A 19,814-nucleotide genomic window follows, 5' to 3' on the forward strand; every position below is an offset into this window, starting at 1 on the left:
CAGTTAAAATAAAGGATTCAGACTGAGGTGGGGTAGGGACAGATTTGCAGCCAATGGAACAAATGATGCCCAGATGTAACCTCTTCCACTGGAAGTCATCACAGCACTGGTTGCTGGAGGCTGGGCAGATAAGCCAGAAGGGAGATGACTGTCACTGTCTGCCCTGCTGTTATGCTAGTCTCTTGAATTCTGCTGCTGGCCACCTTTGAAAGCAGACACTCAACTAGACTACACAAATCTGAGGCAAGATACATGATGACCATTCAAATATCATATATTGCCATGTCACATCCACTCCAGTGCTGAACTTCCAGGCTTCTAGGTATGTACATGTAAATCACTTCTCTGTGCTGTGAAACATCACTTGCATAGACCTCAGACTGTTTGTCTATCATCAGATGGTTCAAAAGGACTTTCTGTACATGAGCAGCTGAGTTACTTCCAAATGTGGTTAAAGACATGGAAACAAAGCCAAGTACTGGGTCTGAACTCTGATTGCTCAAGCATGTAAAAAGGCCAACTCAAATGTTGTGATCTGAGCCGATGTCAATTCTGGAACAAGTGACAAACTAATTACTCTTCTAAACAAAAGCAGACTGGGAATGGCAGGAATCAAAGAACATGACACACTACTGTATGTCAAGAATAGAGAAAAGTGAGAAAATTGTAAACAAAACAACCAATCTGCTACTGTCAAATAACAGTTTCAGAAGTCAGAAATGAGGGACTGATAAAATCCTGGGTTATTAGACTGAATAAGCGTCAGAAAAAATATTCTCACAGCATATGTCCAAAGAAGTAGGAAAAGTTGAATTTCCCTTTAAAAAACAACAAATCAACAGAAATCAAAGGTCAGGACTAGCAAAGACCAGAACAAACTGCATCTCCACTCCACCTACTCATAATACAGTCAGTTAAGGACAGGATTAGATATGGATGCAATACCATATTTAAACAGGAAGAAATATTCATCATACTAAAGATGTCACATATTTTATTCAGCAATAAAACATGTTCTTTAAATAAGGAACAGAGCCCTAGGAATAGATAGTCCTTTCCTCCCTGTAAGTGTTGTTTGACTTTAGCATTATTATTCAGTATTTAAAAAAAGTACTGCAAACCCAGTAAATAAATAGCCAATGTAAGTTTGATGAAAGATTGGCTCAGAAGACTGCTTTTGGCCTGAATAGAAAGATATGTTTTCATCCTGTTTTGACTATGCTCATACGTTTACCTAACATAATTGGATGTAGTTAATATTGCAGGAGCCTTCAAGCAGCGCACATTTCCCTCATTAGTGGGTTTAAAGCCTTAATGATATCTCCTGTGCTGCAGAAAAGCCCAATGTAGGCTTTAAAAGTGATTGGCAAGTTTCAACTAGAGAAAAACTGGGGGAAGGGAAGGCAAAACCTAATAAAACTGATCTTTTCTTCAGTTGTTTAGAAAAGGAAATTTTGCAGAACGATAGAATAAAGAAAAAAGAGGTGAGGATAAACAAGCCAAAACAGATAATTTTAAAAGCTGATCTTACAGCAACTCAAACATCTGAAAGGAACAGGGAGTAGGTAGAAGGAGGGAGGAACCCTTCACATACCTGCAACACATTAAGATACTTAGTCCAAAACAAACTTTTTATGATATAAACAAGTGCATACGCACAGCATATTGTCAAATCAGCATTTTCTTACACCTGCAGCAAAACCACCTTTTTGTAGTTTCATTATGCAGTGCTTTCCCCCTCTCCCTGCCCCTTAAGTCTCAATAGAGCTGGCAAGGAAGCCTCGCATTTAAGAAACAGAATGTCACCATTAACTAAGTACATGCAAAGGGTTTGGGGTTTTGTTGTTTGTTTGTTTTGTTGTTTTTTCATTGATGAATTTTGACCATTTTCCAAGAACAGAAATTTCACAGGCTGATTTAATTTCAAAAGAAGCGTAATTATGTACAGCTGTATTCAGTATTTCTTAACTGCCTTGAACAAGCAGTGAAAGGGAGATTTGCACACATTATCAGCCACTATCATTAGTGCTGTAAAGTACGTAATCCATCTGGTGTTCTGGTGTCTACCTAGGAGCAGGTATTGAACCAATGACAGCTGCAGGATAATAGTATAAAGAGCAATAAAAAGGAACAAAACAACACAGCAACCCTAGTCATTTCGCAATACTGGATTGTCTTTGCATTTGTGTTCTCCCATGGTTTCACAAACCATGTTTATATGTATAGGCTTGGAGAAAGGAGAATTAAAAATGTAAATTTCATCAACATGCAGTTTTGCAGTCTTCACAGGGGAAGAGGTAGCAGGATACCATGGTGATGGCAGCACAGCAGCCCATTAATAAACCAGAGAAAGGCTCGGGGATAGATTCAAATACTTAGACCCATGCTGAAAAATAACTCATTTCATAGTAACTCCTGTAAAAAATAAGAGGACTGTACATCTCAACATCAGCTATAGTGTCAACCTGCTGATTCATCATTTCTTGATGGGGGGCAAGGGAAGATGAAACTTGTATTTCAGTCTTCTAGTGTCCTTGCAGTCAATTGAACTGCTTTTATTTTGCCAAGGTTTATGGCCCATAGCATCTGAAAACAGACAACCTATGTCTAGAAAAGAAAAAAAGTGGGAAGTTTTTATTTTGTATTCCATCTGTGTGCAACCTATCTGTTTCCACAATTACTGCCAGCCTTTCATACAGAAGATATCAGCCAATTTCATTTGCCATCTTACATGGAAATGTGACAAATATTAGTGTTTCCATACTCAATCAGAGATTCATAAATCTCCAGCAAACAAATTCCCATGACCTACATGGACAACAATATATTAGCTGGTTAAAACAGCAGCCTCACTAGAAGTGTGGCTTTCTCAAAATCCCAGCTACAGCCTGGCCACCAGTGCCAGGGATATGCTGAGAGCTTCCTCCAGCCACAGCAACATAGGAAACCTTCCTCAGACAGCAAAGGAAGTACATTGTCAGCAGGAGGGTCTCTCCAAGTCAGTCAACAAGACCATCCTCAAACTATTCGGACTTAGCCAAAGTCAGTATTTAAAGAGGGATTGCTTCTAAGCTGTTCTGTGGCACTCCAACCTATTGTTATTTATATCTTCCTAAACTTTCAGAAGTCTTTATTAGACACTCAAATGTGTGAGAATCACAGAACATGCCAAGTTGGAATGGGCCCACAAGGATCATCAAGTCCAACTCCTGGCTCTGCACAGGACCATTCCCTAGAGTCACACCATGTACCTGAGAGTATAATCCAAACACTTCTTGAACTCTGTCAGGCTTGGTGCTGCAACCACTTCCCTGGGAAGCCTGTTCCAGTGCCCAACCACCCTCTGGTTGAAGAACATTTTTCCAATATCCAATGTAAACCTGCCCTGACAACTTCAGGCCGTTCCCTCAGGTTCTGTCACTGGTCACCATAGAGAAGAGATCAGTGTCTGACCCTCCTCTTTCCCTCACGAGGAAGTTGGAACTGCGATAGGGTTTTGCTCTCTTTTCCATGAGAGCCACAGTAAAAAACAAAGTCTCCTATATATGGGAATATCCTAGTTCTGGACAGACTATGAATAAACGTACTTATGTAAATACTCAGTCATGGCCCACTGAATTAAATGAGAAGTAAGAATGTGCATAGAAGGAAGCAAATGCTACCAATTTTTTATGAATATTGCTGTTGTGATTTAGGAATGTACTCCCCAGTTCAGTGCCCCCACTGAGACTCTCCAAACCACACTACCACTCTTGCTCCCCCACTTTCCCCTCCCCTCCTCCTTACAGCAGTATGAAGAGGAGAATTGGAAGCACAAAAAGCAAAGATCACGGGCTGAGATAAGAACAATTTACTAGAAACAGCAATGAGATAAGAAAATGAACAGTAACAACAATACTGATGACAGAAGGTACAAGAAAAGAAATGATTCATCCCCTGGCAATAGACAATACTGGTTGGCTCCCCAGCAATGACATGAGGGGTATAGAATAATCTCCCAGTCCTGGCCATGCCTCCTCCTGGCTACCTCAAAAAATTAACCCTGTCCTGGCAGGGGCCAGGATAAGTGGTCAGCAGAAACAAATGCCAGGTATTCCAAAGTAAGTATGAATGAGCTTTCCCACTTTGCAGGAAAGAGATTTCACTTGGCTTTCTATTCTGAATTAGAATCACAAACAAAAATTACAAGGTTGAGAGATGATAATCCTCAAATACATTTAATTGAATATGATATTAGCTTTTCTACTTTAGCATTTTTTTAGTACTTCAAAATAGAAAATTACTTTAAAAAAAGAAAAGCTTTTCATTAAATTTTTTTAATGTACATTTCTGAAGTTCTTATAGGAACAAACAAAAAAACCCCTCCCAACACAACTACTTCAATTAACAGATAAGCCAAATCCCAACCCATTGCCATCAGTCCTAAAGCACTAACATTCGCTAATGATACTGTTCAGCTGGAAATTCCCAACACAGTCTTTTACATTTATTAAGGTGACAAAGCACTTCCTAAATGCTTTGCCCTTGTGAACACAGGAATTCTGTAGCAAAGCCAAAAATTGAGCTCAGAGTTTCTATATCCCAACCTAGAGCCCTAATCACAAAACCAGACTTCATCTCACTGGGATTCAGAGGATCAGGTAGTTCACAGAACACTGTCTACTAATACATCAGTTCTTTCTTTAAGGGTAACTGAAGCCAGAGTCTGATTAATTTTACAGTCAATAGCAGCGATCATTTGACAACATTAGTTTTCTGCTATTAGCTTCAGCATATGGGGAATAAGGGGCGATTTGTTGTGCATGCATAAAAAGACTTACATAGTGTGAAAGAAATGACCCTCTCAAAATTTATTATTTTAATTTTCAAGTGTCTATTGCAAACATATGCACTGCTACTTTAAAACATTTAAACCAAACTGAATTTAATTGCTCAGAAAAATGAACCTGCAAGCTCTGAAAGCAAAACAGGGGAAGAAAGAAAGAAAGAAATCCAGAATTAAAAGTTATTTTACCAGGTATAAAAGGTACAAAATAGTTACATACATATTGACAAAGCTAGAAAGGTATTCTAGTATGTCTAGAAGACAGACATGCTTTCTTGGGAAAGAAAGCAGATACATCATTATGGTGCTTGAGCCTCAGTGGTCGTGAACCATGAGGTCAAACAAGGATTAAGAACCCTTTTTCAGCTTCCTGGCAGAAACCGGCACTGCAAAGTCACTCAGGCAACTGGGCTTACATGGCTGTACAACAGCACCCACAAATACGCAGTCAAACAAATTTATATTAAACAGATAAATGCCATATAGCCAAATGCATTCCCTGCTAACATAATTCCCCTTCTATAATGATGCTGTACCAGCCAAAGACTTCGAATCAACTATGATCTGAAGCTATAGAAAAGGGCTAGGCAAAAAAAAAGTAAATCTTAATCAATTCACTGCTTGGACACCTTTTCACTTATCCCTGTAAGGCACAGAATGATTTTTTGGAAACACTGAATATTCTCAGCTCAATGAGACCAAGGCTTGTTTTACATGTGGCAGGACTGATGCTCGAGTTTATTATACAAAATCAGGGTGGGAAGGAAGAACATCACAGCTCTGTATCACAAACAACTGGATGTTCAAGGCATGGCCTGCCATCAGGCATGACAGCTTTACTGCATCAGGAACCAAAATGTCACCATGGCATGTACAAAGAGGCACATTTTGTGAAGTTTCCATAATAAGATACAGTACAACTGATGTCTGCAATGCTTTAGCAAGGACTAGAGATTCAACCTCTCCTCAAATCACACGGAGAGCCCAAATCAACATGTGTACATCTGTATGCTTTCATAAATATATACAGATATGTATACATGCCCACATGCAGGTGTAGCAACTAATCTGGGGACATGGTGGCTCCAGAGGTGTTGTACCTCACGCCTTCCATATCCTATGTGAACCAAACAAAAACCAAGATGAAACAAAATGAAGAAATGAAAAAAACTTATCTAAACAGACTAAGGCAGTGAACAAATCTAAAGTGCATTCCTTTTCTCTGCACCCACAAAATCCAGCAACTCTTCAAACTAAATATCACAGTCACACTACCTGCACAGGCCAGAACATCACTTGTGTACTAAACCATCCCACTGAACAGTAATTTTAAAGGGTGGAGAAACTAAGACCTTGTTATATATATATTCTTACCAGTTTTACTCATTTGTTTGAATCATTTTCCAAGAATTGACTTACTGTCATACTGTGTGTCACTGGTCCTCCAAACCACATGGCCATGTGAACGTAAGTTTCCAGCAAAACTCATTCATCATCTACTTACAAACTGAGTTCATTGCACATTACAACAACAATTTCTAAATAAACTAAGAAATTCACATGAAAGGATGATGATGATGGCATTGACACAGCTGAAAATAATCCCAGGAAGTTTAATTTGAAGACAAGAAACATTTCTAAATCAAACAACCAAGGGTACAGGGTCAAGTCAGCATGTATAATGTATATGTGTCTTTTGGCAACAGTATGCAACTGTTCATTCCTAAACTATTTTTACATTATATGTCTCCAAATGAGTATGTCAGCGGGTTCATTTTTCAAAACAAAACCTGTATTTGTTATGGAGATACCGAAGAAACAGCCCAGCCCATAAGCTGGATCAGACTCTGGGTTTGGATGCACAACTGAATTACCAATGTTTACTGAAAGACAGCGTATCAGTGGGGTTGATGCCAGTTCTCTAAAAATCAAGTAAGATCTTGCATAAGATACACAAGGGATCCTTTACTTGCAAAAGGCCAAGAGCACAGGCACACACAAGTCAGCTCCTAAGGCACCACATAGAGTTGTTTGAAGACAGTTGTACATCCCAGTCCTGCTCTGGAGACACATACTCACTATCAGTCAGTGCAGTCATCTAAAGTTAATAGAAGTGTGCTGATTTATGCTGACTGAGGACCTAACCTAAAATTCACAGAATTATAGGTTAGTTGAGTTTGGAAGGGACCTCTGGAGGGCCTCTAGTATCAAATTTGGATAGATCTTTTGTTACAGTAATATGAAGACACTTTTCTTTCCCCTAGCAAGAGATGAGAAAGAACATCAAATTCAGGGATATGTCAGCTATTCTGGACAACAACTGAACAAAACACAAAAATAGGATCCTTCCTACTTGGTGGTTGTATTTTATTTGTTTAATGGCATAGATAAGCCTGAAGCTTTACAGATTTACCAAAACAAAAATGAAGTCAACAGCTTAGTGTAACAGACACATTCTGCATGTGAAAAAAGTAATCAGATCTCATGTGGATGAACTAGAAGAAGAAGAATAAACAAGCCAAAAGAAAAGAAGCTGAGGAAACTCGCTTTTCCTTCGAGAGGAATACAAGGAATTTGTACTGTCATGTTTTATCAACATTCATGCTTCATTGTTCTTTTATCACTTCATTATTGTTTGCTGTTAATCCATTATTATTTTTTCCACTGTAGCAGCAAAGCCCCTCATGAGCAAGCAGTGATGTTTTCTCACAGCTATTGTAACTGGTGTAGATTTCTGAATTTGAAAGCGTCACCCTCCTCCACGTGGTAGGCATGTAAATTTAAGGATTTGATCTGAATCAGCCACTAGTTTCCACTTGGGACAGCCACATGAATGCTAGCACAGCACTGATTCCAGCAGCCTTGCAAACCTTGACTAGCCAGTACTTACCTTTGCCCTAGGACTCACTGATCCGCATTTTTACCAAATATTTTTACATACAACTTCTGAATTATTTGAATTATGTATCAGGTAATGTTTCTCTTCACATTATTCCATCTTAACATTCTGCTCCTACATTTTTAGAAGTACACTTCAATGATTCTCAAGCACTAATTGAAAAACAAATTTCCAATGAGGAAATTAAAAGCAATCTGAAAACAGATTATGTATCGTTATCCCACCCGGCAGAATGCAACAAACATTATAATCCCATCTCACTCACAACACAGTAATGCAGGTAAAAAGAGTCTTAGTGCTCTTAGAAAGAGATTTCCATTCAAGAGATGACTTAACAGAGTTGTGAGAAAAAGGTATTATTTACTGCAGCACAGCCCTGCCTAGAATGCTGGCTGAGGTTTCCATGGTTAACCTAAATTAACATTAATTCCATATTTTTTGGCAGGATGTCTAAAAACTAATTTGCATCTTTTCTTCTTCAACTATAATTAAAAACATAGAGAAAAGGCTTCATATGCCTCAAGTATTAAGGTATATTACAGTAGATATTTTTGTTTTAAATTGCTACAATGCTTACTTTAATTGAGGCAAAATTAAGAGGGAAAGTAGAATGTCATTATTGCCTTCCTGTGATTATACAGTTAATACATTCCCCATGCCTACAGGGCAATAGCAGCCTGCATGCCAGACTTGGTTGCATGTTCTAAGAGGAAGTGAACCTTAATGCACATTTGCTCTGCAGTCACCAAACACTTCTTTTGCAAGAATTACTAATCACTAAGTCAGAAACAAGAGAAAATAGCAGAGAGATCTACAGGACTTTTTACAGCAATATTCAAAATATATTAATAGTAAAGATGTGAAATGTATAATATCAAAAGGGAACATAATTGCATAAAATAAAGAAGTAGTTTGGCTTGTGGTCACATGCAAGATCTGCTTTGTCTATATCATGAGCAAGCAGACAGGTTCAGTGTAAGAGAGAAGTGCACAAATGGTCCAGGTCTCTCTGGATGTGAAGACAGGACATGAGATTCATCCAAAAGAGTCCTCTCAGCACATTAAAATCACTCAGATTCCATAAAGGTCTTTGATGACTTCCCAGCAACTAGTCCACAAATGCACAATCCCAGATTAAGGTCATCCTTCTTACAAGCACTCAAAGGCATGACATCACATTACAGACAGCTTTAATAAAAGCTGCCAGAGTTCACTGAATCATCATCTTATTGGCTTCTGTCTATCAAGTACATCCACTGTTTGCAACCCTTCACAAGTTCAATTTCCCTTTGTCTCTAAATTGAATACATACAAAGCAGCAAAATAAACATGGAATATAAACTTTTTCTACACTTAGCTTTTAGAATTAGTCCTCCAAATCATGAAACTCAGTGACACATTGTTAAGGTATAATTGCTACAGAACATGGGGAATAATCTCTCTTTGCAGCACTCTGAGTTAAATAACTTACATTTCACCTCTGGTAGAGGATGTACAAATCTTGATTTTGGAAATGCATGTAGGGAGGTTGGGAAGAAAAGTGGAAAAGTGCATGTGTGTTTTCCTAGGCCTGTTCAAACACAATTGTCTCACCCACTTCCCTGTCCTTCTCACCCTAAAAGGCTGGCACTCCTAAGCTGAAAAAAGCCTTTGGGTTGCAATAATAAGCATGTGCCATGTCTGGACTGAAATATATTACCCTCAGCTTGTGAACAGCACTGACTCCAAAGTAAGTTCTATAACCACTCATCAGTAAACCACTGGGAAAGGAATTGGTAAAATAAAGTAGTGGGATCTATTTCACGGTTTGAATTCTTCACTACCAAATAGAAACCCTCACTTAAAGTAGAGGAGCTTGCTTTGTCTAATTTTAAAATAATACCACTCTCACCTTTCGACTACTATTTGCATACAAGTCACATCTAAATAAATTCCACCAGCCTTCCTTACATACCATCCATCATTATTTATTTTCATGTGGAATCATTAGTGTGCAGGAGAGCCGAACAATGGGACAGAGAAGACACTGCTTTCACTGGGAAAACTCCAGAGGAGAAAAAAGATCCCCAAGTTAAACGTGGAAGGACCCAGAAATAGAAGACTGCTTATCTTCAATAAGTGACAAACAATGGCTGGAAGAGCGAGAACAAAGTGGAAAGTGAGAAATAACAATGATCAAAGATTGTAGGTATGTGAGAAGACCATACAGTCTACTACTATCAAGTACACATGAGAAAAGCATGGAAAAGTTATGGACAGGAAGAAATAGGGTTTCTGTTTGTGGTGAAAGAAAGGAAGGGATGGGAAATTTCTTCAGGTATAGAGAAAATGGGGAAAAGACCCTTGTCACAAACAACAACTTCAGCCTAATAAGCCTAAGAATTTTTCCACTCAGGTGTGAGTTATGGGCAGAACTGGGGGGCAACTGTTACAATTAGTTATTAAATAAGATACAGGTAGTCACAAAATGAATCTCAGGTACCAAAAGAAGCAAGCAAAGGACACGAGCAGTCTGCAAACAGACTGTCTGGTTGTAGAGAGGATCAGAGGGGCAGAGGAGATAGACAGCTGATCAAAGATGAAATTTTCCCTGAGAGCACAAACAACGGTCCTGAATACATGCGAGTTTGAACACACAAGGGGGCCAGAGGGAAGCAGGGAATGGGTGGCACTGGGATAGCATTCAATCACAGTGATAGTATTTATAAAATGCTGAGAAACTGCTGGAAATCTTTACCATCCACTCTGGCCATTACCCCTCATTATCAGTGCTTGAAATATGTAAGTTTCTAACCAACAGCATATGTGTAAGTTCTTGTCAAGTTCAATTTCCTTCTTTCCTATTTATTATTCTCAGACTGGTAAGTATGACTAAGTAACATACAATAGCTGTGAGAGGCATGTCCTTGTCCCTGGCAGACTGTGCCTGCCCTATAAAATCAAAAAGCACAAAACAGACCATGGGTGTGAGAAAGCAAGTAATACCATCTCCATGTTACAGATAGACAGATGAAGAAAAGATCTAAGAAGTGATTTTCCCAAGATTTCACAAGAAATCAGTGGCAAAACTGAATATTGAAAACCCTCTCTCTTTAACATCCATCTGGTGCTTTAGTCACAAGGGCAGCACAAGTCTCTTCTAAGGACATTCCCTTTCATCCTCAGAGTGTTCTGGTAACAAGAGTCTTTGACTAAATGCATATATCGAGTGTATATAGCTAAAGTCTTGTTGAACCGTGTTGTACGTTTTTCCCCTCTCTATTTACAGCTTCCTTGCAGCCACTTCTGGTCTGTGTTCAAATTAGCATGACTATCATCTCCATCCACAAAGCCAACTGTTTTCCGTACTTACAGTTCTGTTGGTGAAGTTATTGAAGTCTGTCACTAAGATTTGCTTGATCATCTCTGGTGAGGAGACCACCACAAACATCTGGCGACCAATGTAATACCTACAAAGGAAAAAGAGAGTCATTTTAGTGGACAGCAACCACAGAGAACCTTCTCCTTCCTTAAAACACCTCTTCTTGCTTGAAAATATTTGCCAAGAACAAATATCACAGAAAATATATTCCCTTTGGTAAAGCAGTATCTTTCCCCAGACCTCTCAACTATTAAATTAAGATGCATGGTCCTGGAATTTAAAGGAAACAGCTTAAAATCTTTTACTGATTAATCAATACTCAGCCAACATTTTAATGTAAAGGTTTACCCACTCTGCTCACTCTGAATTCTGTACAAAGTGATGCAGTATCACTAAACCAAACTACAGAGGAGCAAAACATAAGAAATCAACAATCCAAATAATCATTAAAGACCTACAAAATTGATTTTCTTGCAGTTAGCCACATGAAATGTCTTTTCATGGCAAAGCCCTGTCTACAATGAGCCTTTCCAGAAGCCCCCCCTTGCATGACTGCAATAAAGGCACACTTCCACCACTTCTACTAACACTGGAACTGAGTGCATCTCAGACCCCAGGCTCTGCATTACTATCAACATAACCATCTAACAGACACCATCTGAAACTCGCATTACACCAATGGGGAGGGAAAAAAAAGGAAAAATAAAGGTTCACTAAAGCCTAAGGGAATTAATAAAACTTTAGAAGAAGAATGGGTGATAGGATTGCCTCTGTTCCCTGCTCCCAGTTTAATCTGGTTTTGTGGAGCCAGGGTACAACCTTCTGGGTCTTCACACCATTGTGGAAGCTGCAGAGGCACTGGGAACCATCCCAAAACCACAACTCCTTGGGGTGCAGAGCTCCCTTGGCCAGCACCATTCCCACCAAGGCCCACAGGCTCTCCATGCTTGGCGACTCTGCCAGCAGAGGAAGAAGTACCACCAGCAAGCAGAGGTTGCTTGCAGTGCCTACCTTTGTTGATTGCTAGACCAGAAAGATTATTCAGGCGGTGCTGTCTTTCCTCCACGAGGAGAGGGGAAGGCACAGGAGGGCTGGGCAGCTCACAGCACAACCAAAAGAGCAATACCACAGGTGCTGCAATACCATGGCAATATTTGTGCCTAATCATTTTGGTATGATATAGCTTAGTATTAATATATTGCTTATCACCTGTCCACATTGCAGCAACTGAATAGGCAAGCAAACACTGGGCTGAATTAAATATAGTAACTAGAGGTTCCCATGGCAATGAACTACAGCAGCCTGATTTCTCCAAGGGCAAACAAATTAGACAAATATTTTGATTCTAAATCAAGGTTTCACAGACCATCTTGACTCCTTAACCATCAAATCTCATAACAAACAAATGGCAGAGAAGAACAAGAACACAATTTTCTTCAGGAAGGAAGTTATCATCTTTTCTTCTCTGGTGGGTTTCCAGAGGGAACTTTTATTTCCCAAATGCAACCCACAGGCTCTACTTGAACCTTAGATATGGATGGTGTGGTCTGTGAAGGTAAACCTTTATCACCCCTTCCAGTTTGTTCAACCACAGCAAAGTAGCTGTCTGTTAATGGTCCAGCTTTTACTTAGAATCATAACTGGTGCATACAAGAGAGTTGAGGCTCATTTTTAAGAGGGTTTTGATCACAGACTTTAGCAACTGTTTTCACCAGTTTTCACCAGTAAGACAGGTGGCCCTCAAGACAACTGGCCTCTGGAGCTGGTGGACAGGGAGAGGGAGCTGAATACCCCTCCTGTATTCCAGGAGGAAATAGTGACCGACTTACTGAGCCAGCTGGATCCTAACAAGTCTATGGGACCAGATGGGATCCATCCCAGGGTGCTGAGGGAGCTGGCAGAAGAGCTTGCCAAACCACTCTCCATCATCTTCCAACAGTCCTGGCTCTCTGGGGAGTTCCCAGATGATTGGCGAATGTCACCCCAATCCACAAAAAGGGCTGCAAGCAGGACCCTGGCAACTACAGGCCTGTCAGCCTGACCTCCATGCCTGGCAGGGTTCTGGAGCAGTTCATCCTGAGTGCAATCACACAGCACCTTCAGGGTGGACAAGGGATTAGACCCAGCCAGCATGGGTTTAGGAGGGGCAGGTCCTGTCTGACCTACCTGATCTCTTTTTATGATCAGGTGACCCACCTGGTGGATGAGGGGAAGGCTGTGGATGTGGTCTATCTGGACTTCAGCAAGGCCTTTGACACTGTCTCCCATAATATACTCCTGAAAATGCTGGTAGCCCATGGCCTGGACAAGTGTACCCTCTCCTGGATTAAGAGCTGGCTGGAGGGTCGGGCCCAGAGAGTGCTGGTGAACGGAGCTGCATCCAGCTGGCGGCTGGTCACCAGTGGTGTTCCCCAGGGGTCTGTATTGGGTCCAGTCCTGTTTAACATCTTTATTGATGATTTAGATGAGGGGATTGAGTCCATCATCAGCAAATTTGCTGATGACACCAAGCTGGGAGGGAGTGTCGACCTGCTGGAAGGCAGGAGGGCTCTGCAGAGGGATCTGGATAGACTTGAGAGATGGGCTGATTCCAGTGGGATGAAGTTCAACAAGGCCAAGTGCCAGGTCCTGCACTTTGGCCACAACAACCCCCTGCAGCGCTACAGGCTGGGCACAGAGTGGCTGGAGAGCAGCCAGACAGAAAGGGACCTTGGAGTACTAATTGACAGGAAGCTCAACATGAGCCAACAGTGTGCCCAGGTGGCCAAGAAGGCCAATGGGATCCTGGCCTGTATCAAAAATAGCGTGACCACTAGGACCAGGGCAGTGATCCTTCCCCTGTACTCTGCATTGGTGAGGCCACACCTTGAGTACTGTGTTCAGTTCTGGGCCCCTCAGTTCAGAAAGGATATTGAGGTGATGGAGCGGCTCCAGAGAAGAGCAACAAGGCTGGTGAAGGGACTGGAGCACAAGTCCTACGGGGAGAGGCTGAGGGAGCTGGGGTTGTTTAGCCTGGAGAAGAGGAGGCTCAGAGGTGACCTCATCACTGTCTAGAACTACCTGAAGGGAAGTTATAGCCAGGTGGGGGCTGGTGTCTTCTCCCAGGCACTCAGCAATAGGACAAGGGGGCACAGGCTTAAGCTCTGCCAGGGGAAATTGAAGTTGGATATCAGAAAAAAATTCTTTACAGAGAGAGTAATCAGGCATTGGAATGGGCTGCCCAGAGAGGTGGTGGATTCACCATCCCTAGAGATTTTTAAACACAGATTGGACGTGGCGCTGGGTGCCGTGATCTAGTAAATGGACTAGAGTTGGACCAAGGGTTGGACTCAATGATCTTGGAGGTCTTTTCCAACCCAATCGAGTCTATGATTCTATGATAATGCCCTATGTGCACCTTCTGCATGTATTTTGTATAGGTTTTCTGGCATCAGAGAGAAAAAATAAGCTTTCAGGGGAAAGACTTGAGCCACTCCAAGCCTACCCAGCCACGAACCCAACCTCTCATACACCTTGCTTTTCTCTTCCTCTCTCCAAGTTTATCAAGTTCCCTGTCACATTTAATAGTTAGTGACTGATGGTTCTGCAGCACACAGATTTTTACAGGGACCAACTTCCTGACACCAGATTGCTGATTATGTCTACCCAGATAGCTTAACTGACCAGCAAGAGGCACCACATGACATGTCATGCAAAGCATGTGTGTGTATGAGAGACATAGTTCTAATTTATTTCAAGCCTGGGAAGTTGCAGAGCTCCAGCTCCTGTCCACTGGAATAACAGGACAGTACTCACAGCAGGAGTCTTTATGTCACAGTGCACTTTGTGCTTGAAAGCATTCAGAACTAAAAATTTGGGACAAGAGCATCTCCAGTCACCCGAACTCCTTGTTCTGCTTCCACAGCTAAGCTCTTTTGTTTTTATTTACTCTTCTCTAATTTTCTAGCTATAGGCACCTGCTTTTCCTTTCTTTATCCAGTTATAAATCCGGGCAGAGAAGGAGAAGAAGGGAAAAAGAATCCTCTATAAGTAAATTGAAAATGCTGAAAAAAAATCTTAAATTGCTTTTTAAGCAAAGTTCTGGGTTAGGGTTGTGCCTGTTTTTAAGGAATGACTGTGGTAAAGCACACACAGACTACCATCTCTTATTGTAACCCAAACAGCAAAAGCTTTCTTCCTGCCCTTCTTCCATCCTCCTACTTTCTGTATATAATCTTTCTAACCTTTTCTAGGACACAAAAAGGAGAGGGTGTGTATGGATATGCTTTGGAAGTTAAAATCCACAGGCTAGAAGCATAACTTCCATGATATTTCCCTGAAGTTAAGGAAAAAGGACAAGTAAAACTAAGCATGAAACAAGATCACCTGAGCTATATCATCTAGCCAACAGAGGTTCAGAACTAAAAAAACAAACACAGAAATGTGCTTAACAGAATTTTAACATATTCAAAATCTTTTGCAGGATCAAGGCCTCAGTCACACACCAAGAGAATATCTCCTGACTAGGTGTTTTGCTTCTTCTTTTTTTCCACTTGTTTCAAAATGGCAAGTAAAAGATAGAATCCTCCTGAACAATAATCTATTCTTCCCAAGTAAATAACATATCCACCCATGCCATGTAATTTCATTTTGACTCTGTATTACTACATAAGGATATCACCAGTCTCACACAGACTTAGATTTATTATTGAACAAAACCTGATATTCTTGTCAGATTTTAATAAATAAGAGTTTGAGAAAAACAAAAGCCTCTGGGCGAGTGCATTGCAAATGGATTCATGAATAATTTAGGACAGCACTTTTTATTAACTTTTCCTATGTTAATCTTTTCACAGGGCTTGTTCACACACAAAAGTCCTGCCTTTAGCTACAGTACCATTACACTGCTTCACCCAACACTTTGCACTGTTCTCATGTAGGGCATTCAGGTATAATGTAAATGCTTGGGGCTACCTAGCTCGTTCCTGCAGAGAAGAAAGAACACATGCATGTAGTATGGAATCCTCAGGGTGATGCAGCTCTGTCCACGTGGAAACACTCATGGAAATTGGTGGTAACACTGCCATACTAGTAAAAATAAATTTCATCACCCATGCACAAAGGCAATTTCCCTGTGTAGATGAGGCCTCATTTAAGTTGCACTGTTGAGCAATTTCTATTATGTTTCTGTTTAAACTGCAGCCCTCTAAAATAGAGAAGAAATTCCACATTTTAGACCAGTAGCTTTAGCTCCATTGGAAGGTGAGACAGGGAACACCTGGTAGCAATACCTCAACAGCATGAGGACAGTCAGCTTCCTCCAGCAGATGAAAGTGCGGATCAGGAGCCATTGCCACAGCAGGCTGCTGGGGCAGAAGCAGGAAGCCATGGGCTGCATCATGCCCAGGAGGGTCAGGCAAAAATTTTTCACAAGTGTTGAATACAGAGCATGGATCTCCTCCCAGAAGTTGTGGTAAAGGCAAAGGTTACCAAAGGGTTCACAGGTCAAGGAGGTGGTTATGTTACAGCATATTGAACAAAATAAATTATCTTCATGCAAAGTGTTTTAATAACTGAAGAGGCAACAAACACCCACAACACCCAATTGCAGCAGTTTGGTTCATAAGAGCAGACAAGCACCACGCCTAAGGCAATTAATCAAAAAGACAGAGACTACTGCCTTATGTTCAGGTTTCCCCCTGAATATTAAGGTCCTCTTTCTAGTAATTTAGTAAATGCACCTCTTTTTTTTCTTAATCTACAAAAATAATTAGCAGTGCAGCATCATGTCTGCTGTTTTGTTCCTGCACCACCATTGTTCTCTGCAGAGCTGTGGCCTAGGTATCTCAAACCACACCTAGTGCCTGCCATGGCCACAGCCACAGAAGATAACCCATGGAGGCAAGAGATGACTGCCAAGTCCAACTGTGAGCTTAGACAGAAGTGAGACAAGAGGCACATTGGACTGCTGAGTCCCTCCTGCAATACCCAAGCATCTCGTCTTCCTTCCCAACGTTTTGTCAGGGACGCCCCCCAGAATGCAGATTTCTGTTCTCAGACAATGTAGCAGATCAATCAGTTACTTCTAATTTGAAAGACTAATGTCTTTGCTGTGCTCCCAAGAATGTTCTGGCCACATGGCATGTCATCTGCTGCCAACAGCATCTCCCAGATCCTGAGCCACGGACATGCTAGCAGCAATATTGCCTTCTTGTGCAGGAAAAGGTAAGAGCACATACAGTACCTTATGGAAAAGGGCCATATTTTTTTGTATAATACCCATGTGGGAAACACCTGCAATCCTTTCACCTTGTTTATAGTGCTGCTGTCAATTCACAGAAGACTTTGATCTCCCTATCTGTTGTCAGTCCCATGTATTATAAACACATCACATTAATCATAAAACATACATATTCTGTTAGGCAATAAACAAGGCTTTGTTTCCTGTGCTGTGGTCTGGTAAAGTACACAAAGATCATCTGCAAAGTCATATGAAAACACAGTATTTTATTATCTCTTATTAGAAGAAAAAAAAGGGGGAGGAGGGAAGGAGAGGTATGCAAACTTATACAGATACAGGGGGAGAGGTTAATTTTCTTAAGATATGTTTCCTTAAAAGAAGTTCCTCAATCACTCTGTCTCTTTTGATTAGAGACACCCATTCACTGCTGGCAAAGATATGTAAAAATGAACAGCAATCTGCTTGTTTAAAATAGGACTGAGGCCCAGCATTACTTACTTAATTATTTCAGAGGTCAGCAAATTGATTTGTCATGAGCACTGTCCCCTTTCAGCGCTCGCAGGCAATTCAGATGTGGTAGGACTAAGTGATAGATAATAAACAGCTGCAAAGCCCAAACACAATCCTCACAGAAAGGGTTATTTTGGACTGAGAGGAAAGGAAAGGAACGGGACAAATTTGTCCCATTATTATTTGTGTTATATTTGCAGCTCGAGGTCTCCAAGGTTCCTATGCTCTAATTTGACAGGATATATACATAAGTAGAAAGTTTATTCTGTGCCTCTGGAGCCTACAATTTAAATAACCTGGATGACAAACAGTGGGCAAAGCAATGTCGTCCATTTTCCATCTGAGAGACTGGGGAACAGGCAGCTATGGAAGAGATGGGAATTGCCAGCAATCACCTCTTTTTTTTTTTTTCTGCTGACACCTTGTGAGAACAGAGCTTCTCAGCTGCCATATACACCTGGGAATCCTGTGCCAGCTTTCTTCAGGAAAATTGGGAGCTAACTTCTGCACCCTGGGCTGTGACTCTAGCTGGCAGGGTGCTTTCCTGGACTGTTTTTATAAAGTACTCTCAGGTTGATTTCTTCAGATTAGAAAACTGGGAAACATACATTATCACTTGAGAGAAGAAAAACATCCCAAAACCACAACACCCTAGAAACAGTTGAATGTTCTGCACATGAAAATGAAGGCCTGGTAGCACTGAGCAGTCTCAGGCATGGAGAAAAGTTTCAAAGCGCAGCTCTGCCAACACACACACACATGCCTCAGCCAGAGACTAATCCAGCCCATTGTGTAAATTCATGAAAAAAAGATATGGCCACAGTGACTTCTATTTAAGACTAAATCGTTCCTCATTTCCTTTTTTGATGAACTACATTTCTTTTCATGTTGTGAAAGCTATAAAATGAGCATGTGGAACTATTACTTTAATTCCTGACTGTATTAAAAGTACTACATAACATAAGAAGTTTGCTTGCACACACTTTCTGTGCAACTCTGTATGGCTACATCCACCTCTTGGTCCACATACCTGGGATTAAAAATGCTATCTTCTACATACCAAGAACCTCTGCGCTATCTCAAACTTACACCTTGCCAAAAGGCCTCTGCTTTCTGACATGTTCTAGGAATATCAAAAAAGGAAGAAAATTCTGGCATTATTTATATTCTCCCCACCACTAAAAAGCATACCTATTTTTAGAGGAGCATCTCCCTCATCAGGTACAGTAAGAGACTTATGGTATCAAACTAAAAAGAAGGGCTGACTGGGGCCATTACAAGGTACAGAACTAGTGGAGTCTTTCAAGTCCCTTTTACAAGGGTGTAAAAGAGATCTAGTTCTGGGCATCTCTAACCCCAGGGTTTAGTAACTTAAGGGTGTCACACACATTTACTAATCCCTTCCCCCTTCCAAGTGAGCAGTGCGAGAAACACAGACTCTGCATGGCTGTGTTAATTCATTCATGAAATGAAGTAGATGACATTTACCCACATATAAGAAATGACAGAGATTAAATTAAGCTCACAAAGTGCCATGAAGAGGAAAAAACCCCCATGTCTGAATTATACAAGCACATTTGGCAATCTATGTCCATTTGGTTTTTGGAGGAAATCTGAGTCCGGATCCAAGTGCAAGTACAAAAATTCATTTAGGGGCTGGGAAGAGAATCAGCAAAAGGGATGGACAGGGATAACAGAATTGTTTATTTTCTTGATTCATGTGGGCTGCAGCAGAAGCTGGGCTCCATGGCAGCACAGAGCCACAGGGTCCTGGGCTGTGCTCCTCCACAGCCATGGAGCTGCTGCTTCCCAGGGGTGGCAGGGGTTATTTTTATCCTGCCAACTGGGCTAAGATGATTGCTGCTACCACCACTGTCGCTCCACGTGCTTGCATCATACCGCTAGTGCTGATTAGCTGCATCAGTATTCCACTTCATTAATGCGAAATGAAAGCTGTAAATAGGGTACTGCTTTTACAGGATGCTACTGGAAATGAGAA

The 19,814-nt window shown here is 41.0% G+C and overlaps 1 protein-coding gene across 3 annotated transcripts in view; it reads right to left on the reverse strand.

Annotated features, from left to right (window-relative positions):
* Positions 1-19,814, reverse strand: part of TBXAS1 (thromboxane A synthase 1) — a 274,193-nt gene that overhangs the window by 122,777 nt on the left and 131,602 nt on the right. For all 3 annotated transcript variants that reach the window (XM_071551088.1, XM_071551087.1, XM_071551089.1), the window contains one exon: positions 11,077-11,173. In XM_071551088.1, coding sequence (XP_071407189.1) covers positions 11,077-11,173 — 97 coding nt within the window. The remainder of the gene's footprint in view (positions 1-11,076; positions 11,174-19,814) is intronic.

Source organism: Pithys albifrons, chromosome 3 (genome assembly GCF_047495875.1).
Source record: "Pithys albifrons albifrons isolate INPA30051 chromosome 3, PitAlb_v1, whole genome shotgun sequence".
In the NCBI taxonomy this organism is placed as follows: domain Eukaryota; kingdom Metazoa; phylum Chordata; class Aves; order Passeriformes; family Thamnophilidae; genus Pithys; species Pithys albifrons.